The 16,199-nt window shown below is 36.5% G+C and overlaps 1 protein-coding gene across 1 annotated transcript in view; it reads left to right on the forward strand.

The window, feature by feature from the left end:
• LOC105997148 (coiled-coil domain-containing protein 169-like) overlaps window positions 1-16,199 on the forward strand; it is a 34,996-nt gene that overhangs the window by 17,633 nt on the left and 1,164 nt on the right. The window contains exons 5-7 of the mRNA XM_013031474.1: window positions 4,628-4,726; window positions 4,873-4,926; window positions 11,476-11,552. Coding sequence (XP_012886928.1) covers window positions 4,628-4,726; window positions 4,873-4,926; window positions 11,476-11,552 — 230 coding nt within the window. The remainder of the gene's footprint in view (window positions 1-4,627; window positions 4,727-4,872; window positions 4,927-11,475; window positions 11,553-16,199) is intronic.

Consider the following 16,199-nt stretch of genomic DNA (forward strand, 5'->3'; position numbering starts at 1 on the left):
GCGAGCACTCTACCACTTGAGCTACAGTGCCACTTCCGGTTTTTTCTGGTGGTTATTGGAGATAGGAGTCTCACAGTCTTTCCTGCCCGGGCTGGCTTTGAACCATGATCCTCAGATCTCAGCCTCCTGAGTAGCTAGGATTACAGGCGTGAGCCACCAGCGCCCGGCACTATCCCATAATTTTCTATAAAACAACTTTAGTTAACATGTTTACATGTCATTGATTTTCTCCTAATGTATATATTTGAGGCAGGAAGCCAGAAGCCAGTCATGATATCAGTATTTTATTATCTTTCAAAGATGGTACCTATCTGAGAAATATCCAATTATGTTATAAATGAAGATGTTAATCAAATGTGCATAGTAGGGAGTTAACACTTCTAAGGGACTTATTGGTGTTAGTTTCAGAAAACAGAATTTTCTCAGTTTTAGCTGGCCTAGTTATCCTCTTACTATAATTTAGAAAAGTTAGAATCATTATTAAGTATCTAAGAGAGAAGATGTAAAGGAGTTAGGATCTCTAAAATATTTCTTTGGTTTTTGCAGCTTTTAGCTGCTTCCATTTCTATTTGAATATTTCTTTTAGTAGATTTAGTGACTTCAGTCATGACCAACAAAAACTGGGGGAATTTTGTACTGATTTGAGTAATAATTAGGGTTACTGAAGTTGCCAGTTATTAGCTTAAGAATTAAAACTGCAAATTAAGTGGATATAGTATATTATTACACTGTCCTCCTGCTCTCTCACCAATGTACTGAGGAAGTTGATTGTAAATTAAACAACTCTGTAGTATCACTATACTCTGAGCTGTCTAATTTTATTAGCCTCCTATAACTTCCTTTCATAGCCAAATCCTGAACTTGAACCTCTCTTGTAGAGGATAGTTTGATTTGATATATAAAAAAACAAAACAAAACATTTCCTCTGCCTTCTTCCAGAAAACAATTCACCTTCTATAAATTATACTTGCTTTCTCCTTTCAATCATATGTTTGACACTGAAGGATTTTTTACTTCCTTTTATGTTTCAGAGTCCAGCGGTGAGGACCTTACATAGACTGATTAATCATAGTGTCTATCTTTCCCACTTACCCCCATCAAAGTTGATTGATTCATGAATGGATACAGAAAACCAAGCTCACTAATTCTGGACCTGTTGTGCAGACTGCAAAGCCCAGAGTGCCTTTTCTAGGTAGGAGTAGTTTTTTGACATTGGACTCATCAGTATATCTCAACCCCCACTCCTCCAGTCACGTTTTTCCTTTGATTTGGAGAAGGGAATCTTTAGGTTTTCGTGATTGAAGGTGTGAGCCATAAGGAAGAGCACATGTGAAGCAAGACTTGACTTCCTATGAATTCCTAGTAGCATTTTTCTTCCTTTTTGGGTATTGGAACTACACTGTAGCAAGTCAAGACTACCTGGAAAAGGACTAGTAGGAGACCGGGTCCAACAGTTAATATATTATGCACTTTCTACTTCCAGATGGAGAGAGGTATATAGAGAATTCATTGGGTACCTGTTTGGTCATGGTGCTATGGTTTTCTTTTTTTGTGGGAGTTTGGGGCTTGAGCTTGGGAATTGAGCTCAAGCTCTCACGCTTAGTAAACTAAGCAGATATTCTACCACTTGAGCCATTCCTCTACTTTTTACTTTTTTTTTTTTTAAGTAAAGTCTCACTCTATGTGTAGGCCAGCCTGGGCTGCAGTCTTTCTACTTGTGCTTCTGCATGTCACTGGGAATCACAGGTATGTGCTACCATGGCCCGTCATTGGCTGAGTTGGAGTCTTGTAAACTTTTGTTCATGCTGGTCTCAAGACACAATCTCTCAATTTCCACCTCAAGTAGCTAGCATTACAGGCGTGAGCCACCATGCCTGGTGTGTGGTACTTGCCTAATTCATTAGGAGACACTAAGTCATATCGGCCTTACAAATTATTTCTACTCCTCTCCTTTTTGTCTAAGGATAAGATCACATGCCTTTTCAAAGTCTGTCAGCTGAGAAGCCTAGATAGTATGTGCCCAAGTTGAAGTGCTTGCAGATGCAATTACTTGAGCATGATTTGTCCCCTCTGAAACTGTTGAAATGTGATTGCCCTTGTGATGTGAGGAAATGGGGTCTTTAAGAGGTTATTGGGTAGTTAAACAGGATTATTGGCTTTCTTGGAAGAATAGGGTTTATAAAGCAAGGCTCTCCTTAGTTTTTGTCTTTTCTGCATGCTTCCACTTGTTTTTCTTCTTCTCTACCATGTTGTGTCATAGCAATAGGCCCTTGCCAGATTCAGCTGCTTATTCTTGACCTTCCAGCCTCTAGACTCAGGTAACCTAACTTTTATAAATAACTCAATCTCAGAGATTCCATTATAACAATTGAAAATGAGCTAAGACAGCAATAGCAGGTCCAAATACGATTGTAAGTCACTTCCACATGACAGATTTTGGAAATACTAGAGAAGAGATGTTATTTCATGTTCTCAAAAAGGTTTTCTTACATGCAATTCTCCCAGCAAGGGTATTTGTTGATGGTTTTACCAGAGTATAAAAAAGAGCTATTCAGCCTTTTAGCAAATTGGCACCTAAAGCCACAATTGCACCCTGTAAATTCCAGTAATAGAGTTTCAATGTCATATTTCAATATTTATTATTTGGGCAATTCTCTCTACTTAGAGACTCACTCTTTTACAGTTGAGTACCCAAACAGTATCTTCTAAAACAGAATAGGAAGTTTGATCTTTTGCCTAAAGGAGATTTTTGGGTAACAGTAACCTTTCTCCTCTGAACTAAAGGATTGCTGAGGCCCTGTGAAAAGGAGAGGAAAGGCAAAACTATCAGGGATGTGCATCTGGATGGATTGATGGAAGGCATCTTACATAATCAACTTGTCACTAAGCGTCAGGCTTAGTGATCTTGAAGGATGGCATCTTATCAGGAGCTCAAGTTAGCATCTTTTGCTGATAGGTCAGACACTGACCAACTGAAGATCTGGTTTAACTTTGGTAGGAAGAAGCCTTGTTACCAAGTTAGTCAGCGAGAAGTCTGTATTTCAGCCACTGTGGATTACTCTGTTCATAAGCTAACTGTCCAGTACTAGTTGAACATGGACAGAGCTGTGGATGATAACTTTTGACCAAGTCTTTGGTCCACTTGGTTTAATGTCTTTTCTGTATTGGGTGCAATGTACAATACGCAACATTTTATTGTTTCTGTGTTAGTAAGAACACCCACATTCCTCTTTCTTAGACTACTTTGTCCTTTGTCATCAGGTCTGGAAGATTTTTTTTTCCTTCTACCTGGTGACCATGTTGAGGGATTATAAAATTCTCTATACTTTTATATGTGGTATCTGGGATTTTCACAACAAAGACTTCTCTAAACCAATAGGGATGAGGCGTTTCAGAAAATAGGCATTCAAGAAAGAAAATTCTGGATATTGTGAAGGAGGTAGTGACCAAAAAGACCTGGAAAGTAAAATTACCAAGCCAAACAAAAGAAGTAAGATGGTAGAACAGGTATTAAGGTTGAGAAGGTTGCATAACTAATATAAAGTAGGGCAGTTCAGGAAACTAAGACCAGAAATCCAGATGACAGACACAAATTATGCCTTTAGATGTGCATTTCTCCTATTTGTGTTTATGTAAAAATACATTGTTGTTGATAAAATAGTTTACTCTATCCTCTTATGAAAATGAAGTTTTAAATTTTTCTTTCTGTATGATACCATTTGCCCCAGTGGTTTTCATCAGTAAGTAAAAATGGATTTAAAGCATATAGTTGGCAAGAGAATATATATATAAATATATATTTGTATATTTATCTATATACGTATACATATATATACACAAACATATATTTGGGGTGTGTGTGTGTGTGTGTGTGTGTGTGTGTGTGTGTGTGTGTGTTTGCCAATACTGCGGCTAGAACTTGGGGAATCTCATTATTGCTTAGCACTTTATTACTTGAACCACACCTCAACTTCTGGATTTTTCTGGTTACTTGGATATAAGAGTTTCTCACAGATTTTTTTGGCAGTCTTTGAACCTCGCTCCTCAGATACTATCCTCCTGAGTAGATAGGATTATAGGCGTGAACTGCCAGCACCCAGCTAAAGATTTTCATTTTCTTTTTGTACTTCTTTTGTTAACAATGGTAGCAGTGTTATGAATGCATGATATTTATTGGTAATATTGTTTAGTATGTGTAGCCTTTAGAATAGTTTCACCTGTGTTCAAATCTAACATTAATCATCTACCATTAATTATCTGTATATCTTGGGCCATTTTATCACCTCTGTATACTGTAATATTAAATATGTACATTCTCAATATTAAAATGGGAATACATATTAGCCATCTCAAGAGTTGTAATTAGGAACTAGGCTCTGATGTCTCATAGAAAAAAATGGAGTTGTAAATAGTATTAAATGAAGGGATCTATGGCATAATACTTAGTATAATGCATGGCATGTTGTTAAATGTTTTACAATTTTTTTACAAATATTTTACTTATTATTATTAAAAGTACATAGAGATTATGAAATTACAGAATGTTAAGTATGTAAGGTGTTCATTAGTGAAGAAGCTGATGGTCTTTATATAAGTATATATAAAAATTTACTTTTGATATTTTCAGGAATCTTTGAATGCATTACTTAAGCAGCTAGAAAAAGAGAAAAGGTATCTTGAAAATCAAGTGAAAGAATATGCACTTCGACTAGACCAAGAAACAAAGGTTTGTTTTTGCTTGGAAGCTAGTGTCATCTAAAAATTGCTGTAAAACAGGGAACATAATGTTAACTTAAACCTAGGAATTTTCTTACGTGGTGTTGCTAATCTTTTCTCATGTTGTATTCTTCACTTTTTTCTTTATTATCATAGTCTTACCACAGAACCAACAATGAACGCCGTGTATATGTAGCTGAAATGTCCCAGGTAACTTTTTTGCTTTCAAATTCTAAAGGTTCCTGTGTAAATTGTACTTTTCTTTTTTCTAGGTTTTGATTGTTTGCTACAAAAACATGTTGGCATTCTAAAGGATACCAATTTTCTTTTTCTTTTTTTTTATTGTGAACATACTGTACAGAGGGGTTACAATTACATGGGCAAGATAATGAGTACATTTCCTATCAAGCATTGAAGCCTCCTCCTTTGTTTACCCTTCACATCCCTTCCCAGCCTCCCCCCCCCCCCCCACCCAAACCCCCCCCCCCCCCACCAAAGTTGTAAAGTTCGTTTTCGACATGACAACTTGTACTTCTCATTGTTGCAACGGGTACACCTGAGATACCAATTTGCTAAATATGGGACATAGAAAGGAAAATAACTTTTGAGAAAAGATAAAAAGGAGATACGTTTTCCAATTAAGATATTATTTTGCTTATTTTCTTCCTTAATAATATAATCCATATAATTCAAACAGATGAGTTAATATAACTCTGCTGTTATGAAATTTCAGGCACTTAAATTTTATAGTTGTACATGGTCGAGTTTAATATGTATATAGCATTGTTGGTATAAAGTGTGTACTTATAAATACTGGATAAGGGAGGGATGAGTAGTTTTGTATGTGGTTTTCACAGTTTTTCATTTGTCTTTCAGGTTTTATATTGTTGGCATTATAGAACTTTTTAAAGTGTCGACAGATACCTTTTATTTCTGGTTCCTTCTAGTAAAAAAAATACCATCTTTATTTTGATATCTTTTAAATTTACCCTATTTTTTCATTACTTATATAGCTTAATATTGATATTTACATATTTAATCAATATTAACTTTGCTTTGGTATGTATTTTAAGATTAGGGTATGAGTTAGCTTTCAATTCATACTATACCACAGAAGTAGCCAAAGAGCAGTGGAATTGTTGAATCTCAGAGAACAATTTAAATATAAGGAAAATAGCATACAGATGGTAAGTGCAGTCACATGAATGAGTAAAATGCGTGAGGGAGAATAAGGTAAAAAGAAGAATTAGTTTGGAAGATAACTCTGGAGAGGCTCGACAATGATAGTCAAGGGAACAAAAAGTGGACTGCAGTCCTCAAAGCATAGCAAGTCACACAAGGAGCTCCAGAGGCTGAAAGACAACCTTCTCATAAGAGCAATCTGCTAGCCAGAGTATCTAAGAAAGGAACAATGGTGGAATTCCAAAAAGGCATTTTTCATGGGGATTCAGCCCCCAAAGAGAATATAAAAAAATTGAAAATAAAAGTTAATGCTACAGAGCGATATTTGAGTTCATGGTGTTGACAAGGTAAGCAGTCTGAGCTGCTAGTGTGGTCCTTTTCAGAAGTTTTGGCTCCTTCTGAGGTCAAAAAGAGTGCCTCATTTTTTCTATTTCTTTACCATTAGTACAAGAGTGGAAAAAAGTCAGTTTGAAACTATTTACTAAACGGAACAAGGATAGACCATGCAAAACCCATGTCATTAAGAAAATGGTGATCCATAATATACTATTGAAGTATAATATACTGTTGTTGTTGGTTGTATTTTTTTGTCATTGGTGGGATTTTGAACTCAGGGCCTGGGGACTGTCCCTGAGCTTTTCCAGTCAAGTCTAATGCTCTACCACTTTGAACCATAGCTCTACTTTTGGTTTTCCAGTGGTTAGTTGGAGATAAGAGTCTCACTTTCTGCCTAGCTGGTTTTGAACCACAGTCCTTAGATCTCAGCCTCCTGAGTTGCTAGGATTACAGTCGTGAGCTAGTGGCACCCAGCTGTTGAAGGTTTCATATATATATATATATATATATATATATATATATAAAGATTAAAAGTAAAAGCTCCTTTTCCCTGAAACATTCACTTACTCTTGTTTACCTGAAAAATTCATTTAGGTGGAATTATCCTACTCTGATTATATATAATCACAGAACAATCAAACCTTAACAGCTTCCTGGGAATATGTTAATTCTGTCCCCAGTATAAATGTTAACATTTTCTTGCTAGAGTGAATTTTGATAGTCTTTATAGTTAAAGATGGTTCTGGCTATGAGGAGAGTATAGTGACTAGAAAGGTTAATGGATGCTTGGCAGTTCTCCATGATGAATACATAAATAATTGATTCTTTAGTAGATAAGTTGAGCTATTTGCTGAGTCTGTTGATGATACTTCTGCTGTCTTTGTTGCTTTGTCTCACCACTCACTGTTTTCACTGAAATGGAGTGTCTTCATCTCATCATTCTCATTTGCACAACATGTATATCACAGAGATACTGTTTATTAAGAAAACACAGACATATTGAATTACTGAAAAAATTGGAGAGACTGACTAGACCTTGTTGCAATAGCCAATAAATTTAAGTTTTAGCTTCTGTTCCCATCAGCCTGGAATTTTAGGTCCATTTAGCAATGGATCTGAGAGAATTCTGAATGTAATGCTTTTGCTTTACAGATAAGAGACCTGAGGTGATTCTGTTTTAACCAGGCATTTCTAGATTTTTAAAAAATATTTTTACATTTTATTTATGTATCTGATCATTATTTATTTCTTGAGATGTGTTAGTCCGGCAGGACTCAGACTCTTGGGTTCAAGCAATCTTTCTCCTTCAGCCTCCTTGAGTAACTGGGGCTAAAGACATGTACTACCACACCTGGCTTTGCCAGACTGTTCAAATGATAATATTGAATTATATTTGTCATCACTGGTGAAACTATCTAGGTTCCAGACTACCCAAACTTTTATATTGTCACTTTGTCAACTCTATTTTATTGTTGCTCATTTAAACACATAGCTAGCCTGTTTGAAATCTAGTCCTTGAGATACATTCTCAAGAACACAACTATCCAAGTATTGTTTCCACTAAAATCACTTGCCTTTTCTGCCATCTCAGAGAAACTATGATACTGTTTCCTTTAGCAAAACACAAACAATGACGAAAGACCTTCTGGTTTGCATTGTCAAAGCATCACAGAAAAGCTTCTTGGTGAGATCCGATCTGCCAGGTCCTCTCCAGTGTGGTCATGCCTATCTCTGTAGCCTCCTCCTTGCAATGTACAGTTTGCACATGTCATGCTGCTTTTCTTCTGTTCCTTGTTATTGCTCCCTTGCCGTTCCTTCTACATAAGATATTCTTGCCATGGTTTGTAACTGGCTCTTGTTGCAGGTGGAGCCCCTTGTTGACTGAAACAGTTGCATGTCCTGAGTGCCAACTTGATCAAGGCCCTTTATTATCATCTTCTACTGATTTTGTTGTTTCCCCTGATAGAATGATAACTATCTTTGTACCCTGGTCCTGATTGTAATGGGAGCATAACATAACCTCTGAATGAAAGAAGATAAATAAATTGCATTTTCTGCTACAACAGTCAAACCTGTCATTCTTAGAAAATGGTCTGATATCTTAACAGAAGGAACAAAGAATCCATCAGACATTAAATCAGTTTTTCTCCTTATCATCCAATTTATTCACATATTTATCCATTATTCTTATCTTCAGATGGATTTCCTTCTTCCTTCCAAGGCTATCTGCTATTTGCTTTTTATTTTTAATTTCTCTCTTTTGCTGTAGTTTATCCTTTGCTTGGTTTATCCTTTGCTTAACACACTCAGTTCTTCCACCAAAATACACAAACCTTTACCTTTTTTGGTGGTGGGGGGGGGTCCGGTCATGGGGCCTGAACTCTGGGCCTGGTGTTGTCCCTCAGCTCTTCAGCTCAAGGCTAGTGCTCTACCACCTGAGCCACAGCGCCACTTCCCGATTTTTTTCTTTTTGCTTATGTGCTGCTGGGGAATCAAACCCAGGGCCTCATGCATGCAAGGCAAATGCTCTACCACTGAGCCACCTTCCCAGCCCCACAAACCTTTTCTTTTACTTCACTGTCTTCTTAAATTTACTATCTCAGATTTCTTTTTCCCAGCTAAACTTGATGAAAGAATGGATATTCATATCTTAGCTATTGTAAATAATGCTGCAATAAACATAGTTGTGCTGGTAGCTTTAGTGTGGTCTTGTTTGTAAACATCTGGGTAAATGCCCAAAAGTGGGATTGCTGGGTCATAGAGGAGCTCTATGTGAAGTCTTTTGAGGAACCTCCATACTGCTTTCCAAAGTGGTTGAACAAGTTTACATTCCCACCAACAATGAAGTAAGGTTCCCTTCTGTCCACATCCCCTCCAGCATCTGTTGTTGTTAGAGTTCTTGATTTTGCCATTCTAACTGGAGTGAGGTGGTATCTCAATGTTGTTTTGATTTGCATTTCTTTTATGGCTAGGGATGTTGAGCATTTCTTCATGTGTCTGTTGGCCATCCTTCTTTCTTCTTCAGAGAAGTTTCTCTTTAAGTCTTTAGCCCACTTATTTATTGGGCAGTTGTTTCTTTGAGGATTTGTTGTTGGGGGATTTAATTTTTTGAGTTCCAGATATATTTTAGATATGAGACCCTTGTCTGTCGTATGGCTAATGAAGATCTCCCAATATGTGGGCTTTCTATTGATCTTGCTAGCTATGTCCTTTGCCATGCAGAAGCTCTGCAACTTCATGCAATCCCATTTGTCCAACCTTTCTTTGATTTGTTGTGTTTCCGGGTCTCTATTCAGAAAATTTCGGCCTGAGCCAAGGAGACCTAGGGTTTCTCCTATTCCATCCTGTAATGTTTTCAGAGTGTCTGCTTTGACTTCCAGGTCTTTGATCCATTTGGAGTTGATTCTGGTGCAGGGTGATATATAAGGATCTAGCTTTAGTTTTCTACAAGTAGTTAACCATAGCTAAGATATGGAACCAGCCCAGATGCCCCTCAGTAGATGAATGGATCAAGAAAATGTGGTATATATACACAATGGAATTCTATGCCTCCATCAGAAAGAATGACATTGCCCCATTTGTTAGGAAATGGAAAAACTTGGAAAAAATTATATTAAGTGAAGTAAGCCAGGCCCAAAGAAACATAGGTCCCATGGTTTCCCTTATTTGCAATATCTAGTATATGTATGAGTCAAGCGGAAAAGGTCAGATAATGTGATGTTAGGAAAATGAATCCTTAGATATGTATTTTAATGTTTTTTCCTTTCATGCATTTGTTTCTAACGCATTTATAAGATTATCTCTTTGTTGCTTTGTATGTCCCTCCCCCACAGTATAACCCCTGCTTTCACTATATTTGATGTCAGTATAACTTGTAGAGGAGATGGGGAAAAACAAGTCGTTTAAGGATACAGGCGGACCTGTTGCAACAATAAGTACAAGTTGTCATGTCGAAAACGAGCTTTACAATGTTGGTGCGGGGGAGGGGGGGTGGAGAGGGGGGAAGCGGGGAGGATTGGGTGGGGGGGGTAGGGGGAGGCTGGGAAGGGATGTGAAGGGTAGGAGGCTGCAATGCTTGATAAGAAATGTACGCATTAACCTGCCCATGTAATTGTAACCCCTCTGTACAGTGTGTTCACAAAAAATAAAAAAAAAAAAGAATGGATATTCACTACCTTTGCCTTTCACTCCACACTGACCACTGGAGTGATCAGGTCCCTTCAGTTACATCTGGCTTTTTTGTGTGTGGGTGAGGCGTGGGGGGAGTAGTAGGGTGGTAATAGGGTCTTAAACTTGTTACAGGGCCTTAATCTTGTTACAAGGTAGGCAGATGCTCTACAACTTTGCTATGTCTTCAGCCTTTCTTATGTGCTTTTCCTGCCCAATGATTATTCTACTATCCCCTTGAAAGTTGCCTTTCTAGGTTTAGGTGATGGAATCTCTATGTCCCTGTGTTGCCTTTTATGATTGTTCTCATCGCTTCTGGCTTGAGTTGCCATTCCTAAATTGATTGCCATTGCTAGGTTGATTGGTCTGTTCCTGAATTGCAGCTTATACTTATACCATCCAAAACTGTGTCCATTTTTCCTTCTTGAATTTAACAACAAACAACAGTGAAAATACTATCTTCTCTTCCTATTTATGCCCTACCATACCTATTGTTTCTGTCGTCTTGTCAACTTTTTTTTTTTTTTTTGTCGGTCGTGGGGCTTGAACTCTGGGCCTGGGCGCTGTCCCTCAGCTCTTCAGCTCAAGGTGAGCGCTCTACCACTTGAGCTACAGCGCCACTTCCGATTTTCTGGTGGTTTATTGGAGATAGGAGTCTCACGGTCTTTCCTGCCCGGGCTGACTTTGAACTGAGATCCTCAGATCTCAGCCTCCTGAGTAGCTAGGATTACAGGCGTGAGCCACCAGCGCCCAGCGTCTTGTCAACTTTTATAGCAGAATATATACATGTTTTATGTGTGTTTAACGTCTACTAACAAAACTTCCAATGTTCTATATCACATGGATGACTTAATTGTCACAGGTAATTGCATATTTATTTTAAAAATCATATGGACTATGGAATTGAGCTAGTGAGAATTCCAGAATCTTTAGAAACTTTATCATATTGAAAAAGGCTATAATTTCTACAAAAGGGCCTAGTTACAGAAAAATTAACTGAAAATGTGGCTGTTTCTTTTATCTTCAAAGTCAATCATGAAATGAAATATCTGTTCTTTTTTTTCTATATTTCAGGTTGTTGGCTCTCATCAAATTTTTAAAAGGCAACAGATGGATCAACTGCCTAAAATGAAAGAGAATCTAGTAAAAACGTAAGTCTTGCTGTATCTTTTCTTTCTAATTAATTTCCCGTCTGTGAGTAGTACTGACAAAATAGGTATCTGTTATATTTTGAAAGTTGAACTTTGAGATTTTTAGCAACAATATAAAGTAGCAGATGGTAAGGGAACCTACAGAAGTTCTTTATCTCCAGTCACTATACATACTTTTTTAGTAACATCTTACTTTGTTTAAAAACTAAAACAATGCAGTACCCAAGAAGAGATTAAGCAATACCAGTAAATTACAATTTAAATGTAAAGATATAATTGAAGTGTCAGCTTTAAACTTTTTAGTTAGGAAATTTATTTATGCCAGTACACAGGAAATAAATGTAGGTAACAGTATAGTTTATTGTTTCCTGTATAAATAAAACCAATTTATGATTTAAAAAAATTGTGTGTGGCTTTATAGCCACACACAATTTTCCCTGGTTCTATGCTAAGTAGAGAATTACCAAATCAGTTCTTATGTAATATTTATTATAGGGAAATATTTATATATAAAAAACTAGAAAATTAAACCAAGATATATTAGTTACAAAGCAACTCTTTTCAAATACAGCTCAAAGCAAGAGGCAATAAAGGGATATGCAATGTAACAATTTTCTTTTGTGAAAATGATGTAGCAATATTTTGCCAATGTATAGCTGGATGGATCAAGATGTTTGCTTGATAAATGATTCAAATTATAAATGATTCAAATTACAGTTATCTCAATACACTTTTATCTTTGGAAATATAGTGTAGTTTAAATATTAAAGCACATCCTGATAAAGGATGTCCTTGAAAAACTATTAAGCCAGTGTGTCAGAGATCCTCAAGATCCCCCCTATGATCAGTGATTCACTACAAGGCTGAAATTTATTACAGAGAAAGGATACAAAGCAAAATCAGCAAGGAAAAGGACCATGGGAAGAGATCTGAGAAAACAGGACGCAAGCTCCAGCACATTCTTTGGCTAGAGTTCCATAGACTATACTTAATTCGTTTAGCAATGAGCTGTGGCAGCATGTGTGAGCTGCTCTGAGAACTCATTAAATGCTTAGCACCTAATCAGGAGTAGATTCTCTACCTAAATTTCTCACTCAGCTGGCACTATACCACTTGAGCCATATTAGTGGCCAAGCTTTTTGCTGATTAGTTGGAGATGCAGTCTTACAAACTTTTTTGCCCAGGCTGCCTTTGAACCATGATCCTCAGATCTCAGCCTTTTGAGTAGCTAGGATTTATAGATGTGAGACATTGGTGAATGGCCCAACTACACATTTTGAGATTGATGATTCCAGGTGTCATCAAGATCATGCAGGAGTAGGGGGCTCTGATTAGAGTATAAAATTACATTTTGGAGTAGTGCTCATTATTAATTTTTATATTTAGCTGATAATATACCTGCTCAATGACTCCACATTTCTACTAGTTATATCCCAAATAGATTGTTACATACACAGGACCTACATAACAATGCTTATTTGTAATGGCCAAAGCTGAAAACAATTAAATATTGGTCACTACAAGATTGGATCATTTTATGTCTCTGTATGTGTGTATATATGTGTTTGTAGTATATATATATATATGTATATATATAGAGAGAGATCTATTATAACAGTTTTAAAAACTACAGCATTTGAGTAATTATCATATTCTTCAGTGTCAGAGGTAAAAAATATAAGTATATAATTACATTTACATAACATTCAATGAAAGGCAAAACTTAACCATAGTATTAGAAATCAGGATATGGAAAGGCCAAAGGTACTAATAAATGGGAAGGATATGGGGCATCTTTCTTTATGATGACAGTACTGTAGTACTTTATCTTGGCAGCAGTTATACTTCATTTTATTGTACTTCATGGAGCTTTAAGTTTACATTTTACACTATATATTATCATACTTTAAGCAATGTTTTAAAATTGTCAGTGGTTTTTAACCTTTGCTTGGGTTGATAGGCTTATATGTGCTTATATATGCTTATGCTCTTCAACTTTCATCTGTAATAAAATACCTGTGGTAATTAACTGATAAAGAGAAAAGGCTTACTTTGCTTTGCAGTTTTGGAGGTTCCTCTGTCTCTGATCTGTTGCCTTCATTGTTTTGGGCCTGCCAGGTGGCTCATAATGACAGAAGCACATGGCAGAGAAAAACTGTGTACATCAAAAAAAAGATAGGAAACAAAAGCAAAGAACAAGCTGGAATTCCACTGTCTCCTTCATCAAGGATGTCTGTGATCTAAGGACCTTCTTCCCCTTGGTCATGCCTCCTAAAGATTTCATGCAATAGCACTACTCTGGAGACCAAGACTTTTATTGTTTGCAGTTGTGGGGCTTGAACTCTGGGCCTGGACACCATCCCTGAGCTCAGCTCAAGGCTAGCACTCTACTGCTTGAGCCACAATGACATTTCTGCTTTTGTGGTAGTTTATTGGAGATAAACTGCCTGGGCTGGCTTTGAACCATGATCCTCAAATCTCAGCCTCCTGAGTAGCTAGGGTTACAGGTGTGAGCCACTGGTGCTAAGCCTGGAGACCAAGACTTTAATAAACCAAATTTTAGCAGTCATAATGTTAAAATATTGAGTCTGATGTTCAGAATAAATACCTAATGTTTAGAAAATACCCAATTAATAGGAAATTCTATTTTTAAAAATCTATCAAAGTGGGATAGTGTTTGGCTGAATATCATCCATTATATTCCTGTTTTGTGAACTCATGACCACACTTTGCCTCTGAAAAATTTATTACAGCAATCTTTACACATATTGAGTTGAAAAACAGACTTGTTAAGATACATAGGGAAAATAAATTATAAAATTAAGTTGGGAAATATCCAAAAAAATTGACAAAAGCTAATAGGTAACTTGATTGACTGACCAAAGCACCTATTTAACTGAAAACTACATTCCTGCAAGCAAGGAACTCAAGGCTAATTATCCCAGCAGTGATTCTTAAAAGTAGCAAAACGTAAAGTTCACTTTCCCCCTTTGTGTGCAACTTTGCTTTTTTTGCCTATGAAAATTTTATAGAATGAATAAAAACTCTACAGTAAGAAAATAACAAAGCAGTCCTTGGTGCCTTGGAATAAGATGACTTGTGGGAAATTTGTTTTAGCACTCATTAAGAGTCAGATTAGTTTGAAAATCTCCTTTAAATTAAAAAGTTAAAAAACCTTCTAGAGTAGAGAAAATACAATCAACTTACCCAACATTAGGACAATAGCTCAATAAAATGCAGTGATACTATAAAGTTAGAAAAATTAGATTCTCAAAGAATACATACTTGACATGGAAAAATACCTATACCCGTAAGTAAAAATAATATGAAATAGTATAGTGGATAATGGACAGTTTGTATTTATTTCTTCTTGTTATTTTCTAAAATAATCTGTACTTTATAATTATTTTAAATTATAATAAAAAAGAAATAAAATCCATCCATTTAGATACCTTGTAAAAGTCCTTAAGTCAAACTAACAAAATGAATATTTGTGTAATAAGTTCAATTCAGTATTTTAAAAAGTAGTGAGAATTGAGGTGGTAAATAAAAATTTTCACTGGCTTTCGAGCAGACAAATCAATTTTTGGCTTCATCAATTATTATTTAATGTGACAATATAAGTAGCCATTCTCAGACTCACCAAGCTTGGGACAGTTTCAGCAATTATTCTTCAAAGATACTTTTGGTCTTTTTGTCATTTCTCTCTCCTTCTAAGATGCTCATTAGATATACATTAGTATACATAATCGTGTCTCATGGGTCTCTGAAGCGTTCTCTCTCTCTCTCTCTTGCTCTCGCTCTCGTTCTCTTTCTCTCCCCCTGGTCTTTATTATCAGTTGTTCAGACTGAATAATTTTCATTGATGTATTTTCAACTTCATTTATTCTTCTGTCCTAATCTGCTGTTAAGCTCTTTTACTGAATTTTTCATTGAGTTTTTTTTTATTTTCCAAATTCAGCAGGGCTTTAAAAATAATTATTATCATTTTTGTAACATAATAGGTAAAGAAGGGTTGAACATTCTTTCAAGCGTCATTCAGAGGCTTGAATTTTCATTGAAATGTCTGATTACCTGAAATGTCCATTTACAAAGCTGCTCTTACTTGACCTAGTTTGGAGATGACCTAATGTGAAAAGCTTTTTTTCCCTCTATTTTTCTATGTGCTAGAAAAATTAGAAGAGGGAAAGAGCTGATGTTCATGACCAACTCTAGGGCAATTAAACATAGCTCAGTGCTCTGGCCACCTTTCCATTACACACACACACACACACACACACACACACACACACACACATTCTCTCTCTGTGTCTCTCTCTTTGTCTCTCTCTCTCCCTCCCTCTCTCTCTCTCTCTCTCTCTCTCCTTTTCTGTCTGTCTGTCTGTCTGTCTATCTATCTATCTGATCAATTCATCCTCCAGGATTGCTTAAGAGTTTAAAGAATGTTACTTCTGGAGCTGGGAACGTGGCTTACTGGTAGAGTGTTTGCTTAGCATGCATGAAGTCCTGGGTTCGATTTCTCAGTGTCACATAAACAAAAAAAAAAAAAAAAAAACCAGAAGGGGTGCTGTGGCTTAAATGGTAGAGTGCTAGCCTTGAGCAATAGGAAATCAGGGCAACAAGATTGCCTGAGCCTAGGAGTTGAAG

Source organism: Dipodomys ordii, unplaced genomic scaffold (assembly GCF_000151885.1).
Source record: "Dipodomys ordii isolate 6190 unplaced genomic scaffold, Dord_2.0 Scaffold140, whole genome shotgun sequence".
Lineage (NCBI taxonomy): Eukaryota > Metazoa > Chordata > Mammalia > Rodentia > Heteromyidae > Dipodomys > Dipodomys ordii.